Source organism: Zophobas morio, unplaced genomic scaffold (assembly GCF_036711695.1).
Source record: "Zophobas morio isolate AGI-343-1 ecotype UQ-CSIRO unplaced genomic scaffold, CSIRO_AGI_Zmor_V1 ptg000027l, whole genome shotgun sequence".
In the NCBI taxonomy this organism is placed as follows: Eukaryota; Metazoa; Arthropoda; class Insecta; order Coleoptera; family Tenebrionidae; genus Zophobas; species Zophobas morio.
Window position 1 is genome coordinate 1750946 of NW_026972132.1, and position 14438 is coordinate 1765383.

At 30.4% G+C, this 14438-nt stretch overlaps 1 protein-coding gene across 5 annotated transcripts in view; it reads left to right on the forward strand.

Annotated features, from left to right (window-relative positions):
* The window catches only part of LOC135136825 (scavenger receptor class B member 1-like), a 91214-nt gene that overhangs the window by 33341 nt on the left and 43435 nt on the right, over positions 1-14438 (forward strand). For 2 of the 5 annotated variants that reach the window (XM_064066248.1, XM_064066247.1), the window contains exon 1: positions 13738-13988. The exons of the other annotated variants lie outside the window; for them this stretch is intronic. In XM_064066248.1, coding sequence (XP_063922318.1) covers positions 13880-13988 — 109 coding nt within the window. In that variant the 5' untranslated portion in view covers positions 13738-13879. Of the gene's footprint in view, positions 1-13737; positions 13989-14438 lie in introns of those variants that run through there. 5 annotated transcript variants of the gene reach the window in all.

Sequence of the window (14438 nt, forward strand, 5' to 3'; positions counted from 1 at the left end):
GAAATCGGTATAAAAAGCCGACTGTTGACAAACAAGTTTGGCTGCCGGTCTGAGTATTTTAAATATGCAAAAATATGTAAAATCCGGACGTAATCTCGGAGAAGAATAGGCATAATTCGAGTGACGTCGAAACCCATGTATTTCTTTTATTTTGGGTGCTTAAAAGTGACTAAAGTGGGGTTTCCGTCCAGTTCTCAGTTTTTCTTCATTTTGCGTCAAAGGATGATTAAGAAAATGACAAAAATCATACCGGATTTGCGTTGGTTTGTTTGTGGTTTCAACAAATGTTCGGCGAAATATTTTTCAGATAATAAATGGGACCACAGATTAACAACAGGATATTTTTTGAGCAAATTTTCCACATCTGTGGGAGTTGGTGTCGTTTTTAAATTCTTTAGAATATCTGCAACTTTTGACACGTTTTCGATTTTTCGAGCTTTTGGACTTCGATAAGTTACATATAGAAATATTTATTGTTTTTTTGGTTTTTCGACATTTTAAATACATTTTAACTATTTTATTGGTTCAACGCTTTAAACATGTAAAATTTTTAAGATTTTTAAAACGTTTTAACCTTTGAAATATTTGGAAGGTTTGGAGCGATATAAACTTTTGTAATTTATCGAAATCATCGAAATTTTCATTTCTTCACAATTAGTAGAGTTTTGGAATCTTTAAAATCTCTAACGATTATGCGACTTTTGTAATTTCTAGAATTTTTTGATTATTTAGAATCCTTCTACAACTTTTATTAGTCTTTGGAATATTTGAAAATCTTTAAAATTTTTGCAACTTTTGAGTCCGTTGAGTCTTTGGAATCTTTGGGGCCTTTGGGGTTCTTGGGATCTTTGGGCTTTGAGGTGTGTGGACTGTCTGAATTATTTGGACTCTTTTGAGTTTTTCGAGTTTTTGGAGTCTTTCGCGTCCTTGGAATTTTTTGAACCTTTGGAACCTCTATAACATTTGTAAACTTTGGAACCTTTAAAACCTTTGGAAGCTTTGGAATTTTTGGAAATTTCGGAATCTGCAGAACCTTAGGAATTTTTGACATCCTTGAATTTTTTGGAATCTTTGCAATTTTTGGAATATTTGAAATCTTCGAAATCTTCAGAACCTTCGAACCTTGGCAATTTTTGGCATCCTTGGAATTTTTGGCATCCTTGGAATCTTTGGAGCCCTTTGAACATTTGGAACCTATGAATTCTTTGGAATATTTGAAATCTTCAAAACCTTCGGAATTTTTGATATCCTTGAAATTTTTAGAATTTTTGCAATCTTTAAAATCTTTAAAATTTTTGGGATCGTTGAAGTCTTCAGAACTTTCGAAACCTTCGAAACTTTTAGCATTCTTAGAATCTCTGAAATCTTCGGAACCTTTGGACGTTTGGAGCCTAGAATCTGCGAAATTTCCATAACCTTCGGAATTTTTGAAATCCTTGGAATCTTTGCAATTTTTAGAATTTTCGGAAACTTTGAAATCCTTGAAATCTTTGAAATCTTTGGAACCTTTGGAACGTTTGGAACCTTTAAATTCTTTGGAATCTTTGAAACCTTCGGAATTTTTGGCATCCTCGGAATCTTCGGAATCTTCGGAATCTTTGGAATCTTTGAAACTTTTGAAATTCTTGGAATCTCCGGAATCTTCAGAACCATCGAAATCTTCGCAATTTTGGCATCCTTGGAATTTTCTAATTCTTCTGAAACTTCTGAATCTTCGGAATCTACGCAATCTTCGGAATTCTCGGAATTTTTGGCATTCTTGGAATCTTTGGAATCCTTGAAATCTTCGGAATCTGTGGAATCTTTGGAATCTTTGAAATCTTTGAAATGTTTGGAATTTTTGGAATCTTTAGGATTGTTGAAATCTTCGGAATCTTCGGAATCTTCAGAACCTTATGAATCTTCTGAATCTTCCAAATCTTCTGAGTCTTCTGAATCTTCTGAATCCTCTGATGGAATGTTTGGAATGTTTGGAATATTTGGGATCTTTGGGATCTTTGGAATCTTTGGAATATTTGGAAAATTTGGAATATTTGGAATGTTTGGAATGTTTGAAATGTTTGAAATGTTTGGGATCTTTGGAATCTTTGGAGTCTATGATTCTTTGGAATCTTTGGATTCTTTGAAATCTTTGGAATCTTTGGAATTTTTGGAAGTTTCGGAATCTGCAGAACCTTGGCAATTTTTGACATCCTCGAATTTTTTAGAATCTTTGCAATTTTTGGAATATTTGAAATCTTCCAAATTTTTAGAACCTTCGAAACCTTGGCAATTTTTGGCATCCTTAGAATTTTTGGCATCTTTGGAATCTTTGGAACGTTTGGAACGTTTGGAACGTTTGGAACCTATGAATTCTTTGGAATATTTGAAATATTTGGAATCTGCGAAATCTTCAGAACCTTCGGAATTTTTGACATCCTTGGAATCTTTGGAATTTTTAGAATTTTTGGAATCTTTGGAATCTTTAAAATCTTTGGAGTCCTTGAAATCTTTGAAATCTTTGAGGTCGTTGAAATCTTCAGAACCTTTGAAACCTTCGAAATTTTTAGCATTCTTAGAATCTTTGAAATCTTTGGAACATTTGGAACGTTTGGAACCTATGAATTCTTTGGAATCTTTGGAATATTTGGAATATTTGGAATCTTCGAACTCTTCAGAACCTTTGAAACCTTCGTAATTTTTGGCATCCTTGGAATCTTCGAAATCTTGGGAATCTTTGAAACCTTTGAAATCCTTGGAATCTTTGGGATTGTTGAAATCTCCAGAATCTCCGGAATCTTCGGAATATTCAGAACCTTCGGAACCTTCGGAATTTTTGGCATCCTTGAAATCTTCTGATTCTTCTGAAACTTCTGAATCTTCGAAATCTTCTGAATGTTCTGAATGTTCGGAATCTACGCAATCTTCGGAATCCTCGGAATTTTTGGAATCCTTGGAATCTTTGGCATCCTTGAAATCTTCGGAATCTGTGGAATCTTTGAAATCTTTGAAATCTTTGGAATCTTTGGGATTGTTGAAATCTTCAGAATCCTTATGAATCTTCTGAATCTCCTAAATCTTCTGAATCTTCTGAACACTCTGATGAAGTGTTTGGAATATTTGGGATCTTTGGGATCTTTGGAATCTTTGGAATCTTCGAACTCTTTAGAACCTTCGAAACCTTCGGAATTTTTGGCATCTTTGGAATCTTTGGAATATTTGGAATCTTTGAAATCTTTGAAATCCTTGGAATCTTCGGGATTGTTGAAATCTTCGGAATCTTCGGAATCTTCGGAATCTTCAGAACTTTATGAATCTTCTGAATCTCCTAAATCTTCTGATTCTTCTGAATCCTCTGATGGAGTGTTTGGAATATTTGGGATCTTGGGGATCTTTGGAATCTTTGGAATCTTTGGAGTCTTTGGAGTCTTTTGAATCTTTGTAAGCTTTGGAATCTTTGGAATCTTCGAACTCTTTAGAACCTTCGAAACCTTCGGAATTTTTGGCATCCTTGGAATCTTTGGAATATTTGGAATCTTTGAAATCTTTGAAATCCTTGGAATCTTCGGGATTGTTGAAATCTTCGGAATCTTCGGAATCATCGGAATCTTCTGGATCTTCTGAATCTCGGTATCTTCGGTATCTTCTGAATCTTTGGAATCTTTAATTTCTGCAGCGTCTCTAGAATTTTTAGACAAAAAGGATCTTTAGATTTTTCAAAAATTTTCGGATCTTGAGTAATTTTACATTTTTAGAATTTTAATTTTTTTTTTCGAATCCATGGAAACTCTAGAATTTTAGGAATAATTCTAAACCTGCATAACTTTCGCAACAATTGGAACGTTTCAGTTCTTAAAGTCTTTAGAATATCCAGAAACTCTAAAATCTTTAAAATCTCTGGAGTTTTTAAAATCATCAGTATCCTCAGATCCTTAGGATCTTTAGTCTTTAGAGCCTTTAGAATTCTTGGAAATACTGGACATTTTAGAATCTCTACAATGTTTTAGAATGTTTAGAATTTGTAGGATCTCTTTAAAAATTTTACAATCATTGGAACGTTTGAGTCATTAGAGTCACAGAATCTTTCAAATTATAGAATCTCTGAAACCTCGGAGTTTTTGGAAGCTAGAGCTTTAGAGTTCTCAGAGTTTTCAGAGTCATCAGAGTTCTCATAGTCTTTAGAGTCCTTAGAATCTTTAGTCTTCACAGCCTTTAGAATTTTTCGAAGCTTTAAAATCTCCAGGATTTGAAACATTTGAATCCTTAGAGCCTTTAGAATTTCTAAAATCTTTGAAATTTTCTTGAATCTCCAAAATCTCTGGAATCTCTGGAAAATCAAGATTCCTTAGAATTCTCAGGGTCATAGAGTTTTCAAAGTCTCAGAACCATTAGAGTGCCTAAAATCTTTAATCTTTAAAACCTTAAGAATTTTTGGGAATTTTGAACATTTTACAATTTCTACAATTTTCTAGAATCTTTAGATTCTTTAAAAGCTGTAGAATCTCTAGAATCCTAAAATCCCTGGAGTCTCTGCAATCTCTGGAAAAATTAGAGTTCTTAAAATCTTTTGTCTTTAGAGTCTATAGAATTTTTGCAAATTTTGGGCATTTTAAAATCAGTAGATATTCTAGAATGTTTAGAATTTTTATAATATTTGGAAGGTTTGAATCCTTCGAATCTTTAGAGTCATTAGAGCCTTTAGAATACTTAGAATGTCTGAACACTGGAATCTCTGCAATCTCTGGAAAATCTAGAGTCACCAGAGTTCTTAAAATTTTGGACATAATTTTTAGAATCTCTAGGATCCCTTTGGAATTTTTACAAAATTTGTAAAGTTTTAGTCTTTAGCGTCTTTAGAATCTCTGAAATCTCTGGAAGCTCTGGAAAATCAAGACTCCTTAGAATTTTCAGGGTGATCATGCTTGGAAATTTTGAACATTTTAGAATCTCTACAACGTTGTAGAATATTTACAACTTCTAGAATCTCAGCATCCCTCTACAATTTTTACAATATTTGGAACCTTCGTGTCCTTAAAATCTTTAAAGTCTTTAGAACCTCTAAAATCTTTGAAATCTCTGGAATCTCTGCAATCTCTGGCAAATCTAGAGACTTTAAAGGTGTCAGAGTAGTCAGAGTCATCAGAATTCTCAGAATATTTAGTCTTTAGAGCTGCTAAAAGTTCTATAATGTTTAGAATTTCTAGAATCTCCAAGATCCTTAGGCTCTCTATTATTCCAGGTATCACTAGGACTTTCAGGACCTTCAAGATCCTTTTGGATTTTTCACATATTTAGAACCTTAAAATCTTTGTAGGCTTTGAAACCTTTTAAATCTTTAGAATTTTCAAATCTTTGTACTATGTAGTTAGAAACTACGTAACTTTTAGACCTAGAGGATCTCTACAATCTTCAAGGCTTTTTGGATCTCTCGTGATTTTTAGAAATATCTGGAATCTGTGGAATCTCTCTAGAACCTTTAGAACTCTTAAAGCCTTTAGAACCTTAAATTTTTAACGATTTTTGCTGGCTCTAGACCCTTATGAAACCTTCTTTTACTAAAACCTCCTTTTGTTGACATTTATTTCAAGGTAACTGAGACATCAAACACAAAAATTACAAACAAAAAACACAACACTAATCTCCTTTTACTCCACGCCAACTCCACATACCTCAAATCTGCATCACCAGCCGGCCATCAAAGCACACCAAAGCACTTTTTCCATCCATTAAGCGCAATTAAACCATAACACGAAAATACCCGTCATTAGCGTCCCCGTTTAACGATTCTCTAGCCTTCCACCCATAGATAAAAAATACGTTTTTTTCCATAATCTGATTAGACTGCGACCTAGTCTCTGGACTTGCAAATCTTTTTCCATCCGTTTATACCAACAAACAGTTATTTTCCATCAATCATCCGCGATGATACGAAAGAAATCATTTACGTCATCCACGACCGAGAATCTTCGAAGCCAGAACCGCATCCAGCCCAATCGAACCGAGAACAATGGAGAGATTCGAAAATTAATAAACGAGGAAGAATTCCAATTCCGGTAATTGGCAAACAATGGGCCAAATTGGGAGAGATCGTCGTCATTTTTCATTGTTGTTATTGTTGTTGTTTGAAACGAAATTGCGTTGAAGAAACGGAATTTTTGATCATTTATTTACTTAGTGGTTCGAGTTTTTTCGTGTTTGTGTCTCTATTATTAATAATCACAGTCATTGAGTGCGGTAATAATTTTTAATGATTGTAAGTGAGGATGTTCGGTTTTATTAACAGGTGACTTCCCAATTATAATTGCAATAATAAAACCGCCAATTTGCGCGAATTGAGTTTAAGGAATTGCAAAAAAATTAAAAATAATTGTTGTGTTGATTTTCGTGTCTTTAATGACGTCCGAAGTCGTTGTGTGCAAATTACGGAGGAAAGCGCCGAGATTTGAGCTATTGTGAACGGGTTTTTTAGGTGAATAACGTAAATGGAATAATGAAAACACTTTTTTATGGTAATTGCCGAAATTGCAAGGAGGAAGTTGGGAATGTCCATATAATACACAAAAAAAACATTTCTAGAATATTCTATCCGAAAAAAAATGGTTTATTCCGAAACGACTATTTAAATAAGATAAATAAATAATTCAAAATCTTCAAAAGACACAAATAAATTCATTTCTGGTTTGAATAACTCGATAAATTGAGCATTATTTGGTCTGTTCGCTTTTTTGCATGATATAGGTTACTGTGAAAATTTGAATAGTCTTAGTGACCTTGCAAGTCGAATAACAAAAAAAAAATAAATAAATAAATAAAAAAAATAAAAAAGTTGCTTCAGAGCTACATGTAAATTTCGAGAATTAATTAATCCAAGGTAACATCACGTTTAATTTTGCATTAAACAAGAAAATACATATTTTTCCTTTTTTAATCGATTCTGTACACAAAATCAACATTTTTAATAAAATATTTTCCTTTTACAAATTATTTCTTAATAAGGAAAATAATTTTGTTGACATGAGATTAATATTAAATCAAATATTACATTTTTTGTGGCTGCGTAAACGTTTTCCCAGGATATACGCATAAATAACAATAATTAATAAATCAGATAGCTAAAAGGTTTATTTATTCATGTAACCAATTTATATTAATTTTGTGACAAATTTTTTATAACAAGAGCCATAAATCATTTGAAAACGCGCAAAAATTGTAAAAATCGTCCCAGATTTTTAATTTTGCCAAGTATCGAAAGTTATTGTTGTTCGTTATCTCGGGTTAAATTTTTGTTAATTATGGACGGAAACGAAAGATTTTTGTGTTATGTCTAGATCAATCAAGAACAAAAAACAAAAAGGAAGACGATTTTAGACACTTTTCAAGTTTCTAGTTGAAGAAATGTGTTTCTAGAGCTCTTAACTAGCACTTTGCACAATGAAGATCAAGTGCCGATTTAGGATTCTTCAAAAATATATGTAAGTGTAATTTTGAGTAATTAAGTTAATTTAATTAGTAGACTGAGATTTTTCTTATAAAAATATTCACTAATATTGTCGAAAAGTGATATTTTGTCGGTCAAATTTTAGCTAATTTATAACAAAACAGAGAAATTTTGAAAACTTTTACCCTATTTTTTGATCACATTTAAACCAGTTAGTAATTTTAGAAAACCTAATATCGCTATTATTACGAAATGTGCAATATAGAATTACCGTAAAATACAAACTGAATTTGATAATTTTCTTACAAAAATTTCCAACAATTTTGAAAAATGTGGCAATTTCACAATTATTATATATAGATCTATAGACCACAACGAATTTTTGGAAACTTTTTGGGACAAATTTGGTTTTTGATTTTAGTCAGTCATTGTTTTCAGACTAATTTTCAAATCTAATATTAAAAAAAAGCTAGTGCAGTTTTTGGGCCCTGTGAAAAATAAGTGCAGTTTAATTTTTCGTATAAAAATATTCACATATTATCAAAAAGTGATACTTTTGTTAGTTAAATTTTAGCGAATTTATAACAAAAATGAGAAGTTTTGAAAACTTTTACCCTATTTGTTTATCACATTTAAACCAGTAAGTAATTTTAGAAAAACTAATATCGCTATTATTACGAAATGTACAATATAGAATTTTTGTAAAATATAAACTGAATTTGATATTTTTCTTACAAAAATTTCCAACAATTTTGAAAAATGTGACATTTTGACAATTATTATTTATAGATCTATAGACCAGAACGAATTTTTGGAAACTTTCTAGGACAAATTTGGTTTTTGATTTTAGTCAGTCATTGTTTTCAGACTAATTTTCAAAGCTAGTATTAAAAAAAACTAGTGCCGTTTTTGGGCCCTGTGAAAAATAAGCGCAGTTTAAATTTTCTTATAAAAATATTGACTAACATTATCAATAAGTGATATTTTTTTCGGTTATATTTTAGCCAATTTATAACAAAAAAGAGAAATTTTGACAACTTTTACCCTATTTTTTGATCACATTTAAACCAGTTCGTAATTTTAGAAAACCTGATATCGCTATTATTACGAAATGTGCTATATAGAATTACTGTAAAATCTAAACTGAATTTGATATTTTTCTTACAAAAATTTCCAACAATTTTGAAAAATGTGGCATTTTGACAATTATTATTTATAGATCTATAGACCAGAACGAATTTTTGGAAACTTTCTAGGACAAATTTGTTTTTTGATTTTAGTCAGTCATTGTTTACAGACTAATTTTCAAACCTAGTATTAAAAAAAACTAGTGCCGTTTTTGGGCCCTGTGAAAAATAAGTGCAGTTTAATTTTTCTTATTAAAATATTCACTAATATTATTAAAAAGTGACATTTTTGTCAGTTAAATTTTAGCCAATTTATAACAAAATAGAGAAATTTTAAAAACTTTTACCCTATATTTTGATCACATTTAAACCAGTTCGTAATTTTAGAAAAACTAACATCGCTATTATTACGAAATGTGCAATATATAGAATTACCGTAAAATACAAAGTGAATTTGATATTTTTCTTGCAAAGATTTCCAATAAGTCTGAAAAATGTAACATTTTGACAAATATTATTTATAGATCTATAGACCAGAACGAATGTTTGGAAACTTTCTAGGACAAATTTGGTTTTTGATTTTAGTCAGTCATTGTTTACAGACTAGTTTTCAAACCTAGTATTAAAAAAAAACTAGTGCCGTTTTTGGGCCCTGTGAAAAATAAGTGCAGTTTAATTTTTTCTTATAAAAATATTCACTAATAATATCAAAAAGTGATATTTTTGTGGGTTAAATTTTAGCCAGTTTATACCAAAAATGAGAAATTTTGAAAATTTTTTCCCCTATTTTTTGATCACATTTAAACCAGTTCGTAATTTTAGAAAAACTAATATCGCTATTACTACGAAATGTGCAATATAGAATTACTGTAAAATATAAACTGAATTTGATATTTTTCTTACAAAAACTTCCAACAATTTTGAAAAATGTCACATTTTGACAATTATTATTTATAGACCGGAACGAATTTTTGGAAACTTTTTGGGACAAATTTGTTTTTTAATTTTAGTCAGTCATTGTTTTCTGACTAATTTTCAAACCTAGTATTAAAAATAAAACTAGTGCCGTTTTAGGGCCCTGTGAAAAATAAGTGCAGTTTAATTTTTCTTATGAAAATATTCATGATATTTTCAAAAAGTGATATTTTTGTTCGTTAAATTTTAGCGAATTTATAACAAAAAGAGAAATTTTGAAAACTTTTATCCTATTTTTTGATCACATTTAAACCAGTTCGTAATTTTAAAAAAACTAAAATCGCTATTGTTACGAAATGTCCAATATAGAATTACCGTAAAATACAAACTGAATTTGATATTTTTCTTACAAAAATTTCCAACAGTTTTGAAAAATATGACATTTTGACAATTATTATTTATAGACCAACAGACCAGAACGAATTTTTGGAAACTTTTTGGGACAAATTTGGTTTTTGATTTTAGTCAGTCATTGTTTACAGACTAATTTTCAAACCTAGTATTAAAAAAACTAGTGCCGTTTTTGGGCCCTGTGAAAAATAAGTGTAGTTTAATTTTTCTTATAAAAATATTGACTAACATTATCAATAAGTGATATTTTTTTCGGTTATATTTTAGCCAATTTATAACAAAAAAGAGAAATTTTGACAACTTTTACCCTATTTTTTGATCACATTTAAACCAGTTCGTAATTTTAGAAAAACTAACATCGCTATTATTACGAAATGTGCAATATAGAATTACCGTAAAATACAAACTGAATTTGATATTTTTCGTACAAAAATGTCCAACAATTTTGAAAAATGTGGCATTTTGACAATTATTATTTATAGATCCATAGACCAGAACGAATTTATGGAAACTTTTCGGGAAAAATTTGGTTTTAATCTTAGTCAGTCATTGTTTTCAGACTAATTTTCAAACATAATATTAAAAAAAACTAGTGCCATTTTTGGGCCCTGTGAAAAATTAGTGCAGTTTAATTTTTCTTATAAAAATATTCACTAATATTGTCAAAAAGTGATATTTTTGTGGGTTAAATTTTAATCAATTTATAACAAAAAAGAAAAATTTTGACAACTTTTACCCTATTTTTTGATCACATTTAAACCAGTTTTTAATTTTAGAAAAATTAATATTGCTGTTATTACGAAATGTGCAATATAGCATTACTGTAAAACATAAACTGAATTTGATATTTTTCTTACAAAAATTTCCAATAATTTTGAAAAATGTGACATTTTGACAATTATTATTTATAGATCTATGAACCAGAACGAATTTTTGGAAACTTTTTGGGACAAATTTGGTTTTTGATTTTGGTCAGTCATTGTTTTCAGACTAATTTTCAAATCTAGTATCAAAAAAAACCTCGTGCCGTTTTTGGGCCCTGTGAAAAATAAGTGCAGTTTAATTTTTTCTTATAAAAATATTCACTAATAATATCAAAAAGTGATATTTTTGTGGGTTAAATTTTAGCCAGTTTATACCAAAAATGAGAAATTTTGAAAATTTTTTCCCCTATTTTTTTATCACATTTAAACCAGTTCGTAATTTTAGAAAAACTAATATCGCTATTATTACGAAATGTGCAATATAGAATTACTGTAAAATATAAACTGAATTTGATATTTTTCTTACAAAAATTTCCAACAGTTTTGAAAAATATGACATTTTGACAATTATTATTTATAGACCAACAGACCAGAACGAATTTTTGGAAACTTTTTGGGACAAAGTTGGTTTTTGATTTTAGTCAGTCATTATTTTCAGACTAATTTTCAAACTTAGTATTAAAAAAAAACTATTGCCGATTTTGGGCCCTGTGAAAAATAAGTGCAAATTAAATTTCCTTATTAAAATATTTACTAATATTATCAATAAGTGATATTTTTGTGGGTTAAATTTTAGCCAATTTATAACAAAAAAGAAAAATTTTGAAAACTTTAACCTATTTTTTGATCACATTTAAACCAGTTCGTAATTTTAGAAAAACTAACATCGCTATTATTACGAAATGTGCAATATAGAATTACCGTAAAATACAAACTGAATTTGATATTTTTCTTACAAAAATTTCCAACCATTTTGAAAAATGTGACATTTTGGCAATTATTATTTATAGATCTATAGAGCAGAACAAATTTTTGTAAACCTTTTGGGACAAATTTGGTTTTTGAATTTAATCAGTCACTGTTTACAGACTAATTTTCAAACCAAGTATTAAAAAAAATCTAGTGCCGTTTTTGGGCCCTGTGAAAAATAAGTGCAGTTTAATTTTTCTTATAAAAATATTCACTAAAATTATGAAAGTGTGATATTTTTGTCGGTTAAATTTTAGCCAATTTATAAAAAAAAAGAGAAATTTTGAAAACTTTTACTCTATTTTTTGATCACATTTAAACTAGTTCTTAATTTTAGTAAAACTAATATCGTTATTATTACGGAATGTCCACTATAGATTTAGTGTAAAATATAAACTGAATTTGATATTTTTCTCACTAAAATTTCCAACAATTTTGAAAAATGTGGCATTTTTACAATTATTATTTATAGATCTATAGACCGGACCGAATTTTTGGAAACTTTTTGGGACAAATTTGGTTTTTGATTTTAGTCAGTCATTGTTTATAGACTAATTTTCAAACCTAGTATTAAAAAAAACTAGTGCCGTTTTTGGGTCCTGTGAAAAATAAGTGCAAATTAAATTTCCTTATTAAAATATTTACTAATATTATCAAAAAGTGATATTTTTGTGGGTTACATTTTAGCCAATTTATAGCAAAAAACAGAAATTGTGAAAACTTTTACCCTATTTTTTGATCACATTTAAACCAGTTCGTAATTTTAGAAAAACTAATATCGGTATTATTACGAAATGTCCAATATAGAATTACTGTAAAATATAAACTGATTTTGATATTTTTCTTACAAAAATTTCCAACAATTTTGAAAAATGTGACATTTTGACAATTAGTATTTATAGACCAACAGACCAGAACGAATTTTTGGAAACTTTTTGAACAAATTTGGTTTTTGATTTTAGTCAGTCATTATTTTCAGACTAATTTTCAAACCTAGTATTAAAAAAAAAACTAGTGCCGATTTTGGGCCCTGTGAAAAATAAGTGCAAATTAAATTTCCTTATTAAAATATTTACTAATATTATCAAAAAGTGATATTTTTGTGGGTTACATTTTAGCCAATTTATAACAAAAAGGAGAAATTTTGAAAACTAACCTATTTTTTTATCACATGTAAACCAGTTTTTAATTTTAGAAAAACTAATTTCGCTATTATTACGAAATGTGCAATATAGAATTACCGTAAAATATAAACTGAATTTGATATTTTTATTACAAAAATTTCAAACAATTTTGAAAAAGGTCACATTTTGACAAGTATTATTTATAGATCTATAGACCAGAACGAATTTTTGGAAACTTTTTGGAACAAATTTGGTTTTTGATTTTAGCCAGTCATTGTTTTTAGACTAATTTTCAAAACTGGAATTTACACCAATATTATTAAATAATTACATTTCTGTCGATTAAGTTTTCAGTCAATTTCTAACAAAAACGTGAAATTTTTGAAAACTTGTTACAATATTTTTTGGTTCTGATACCTTTTACCCAAATTTCGAATTCGATCTCAATTAATTAGTGTTTCTAGACTAATTTTTACACTTCACACACTCTGATTTCTGTAACTTCCGTGAATTTAGTACTTAAAGAAAAATTTTGATTACTTAAAAATCTTCCATTCTACTGAAGTTCGCCAACCTCTCAAAGAACTGTATAATTTGACTTCTGACAGCAGGAGAGCGATCCTCTAATATTCCAAATTAGGTGCAGCCAACATGATAAATGAAAGACGTCCATCACCACAAAAAACTCCTTTGTCTCAATCCCCATCAATCTGATCAACGGTCACCCAATGACGTCAATCCCCACCAACCCCCAAAAAGACCCCCAAGTACATTTCCACCCACGCAACCAAACCAATTAACCAACTCTGACGAAACAAACAAAACCACAATTTCCAAACACCCAAAACTCCGATAACAAAAAAACCCGTAAAACCCATCCTAATCTTAAACAAGGACGCCACCCTCCTCTCTGTCGCACACCACAACAAGATGCACATGTCGCCAAGGGTGGGGAGAGCACGCTCTTAATAAGCCTCGCCGCGATTGGCCAGTGAAAGTACTCGCAATTATTTAAGACGTTAGTTAAGTAACTCGTATAATACAAACTAAGCCGCGAAATTCACGCATTTCTCGCCCGAATTCGACGCCAATCGCACCGATTTTCTTGGTTCCGATTTAGAGCGCGAGTGCGTTCGAGTGCTGCAAGTGAAAATGAAGGACTTGGTCTCGGTGTGCAACAGTATAGTGCGGTGGAGTTACAGTCCGGTGAGGACCAGGAGCCCGCAGGACGACTCCAGGATAACGCACAAGCGGTACAAGAGTAAGTCGGGAAAAATCGGTAACCCATTTTGGGCGAGGACTTTCTCTTGGGTTTCGCGGGTTATGCAAGGAGTTAGCTTTGTTGTGGATTTTGGTGATCTGGTCGATGGGTTACGCAAGTGGAGTTTCGTTCGGAAACGGTTTCGATGACTGGCGATTTTTCTTGGTGTGTGTGCTGTGACAAATTCGGACCAGAAACGTCGATTTATCTACGGTTTTAATTAGGTTTTTGTTTCGCAGTATTTGCTCTCTAAAGTTATTTGGCGCCTGAATGTATATAGAAATTCGAGGTTTTTCCGCATTTTTCGCCTTTTTCCGCACAATGAATTCCATTTCTTGTTTGGTAATTTTTGTGGCAACTGGTTTCTGCTGTTTTTAGTTCAAAATTTGCAAATGTTACTCTCTTCCGCAATGTTAGATATTTTAGACGATTTTCTCCCCAGGGTCTACC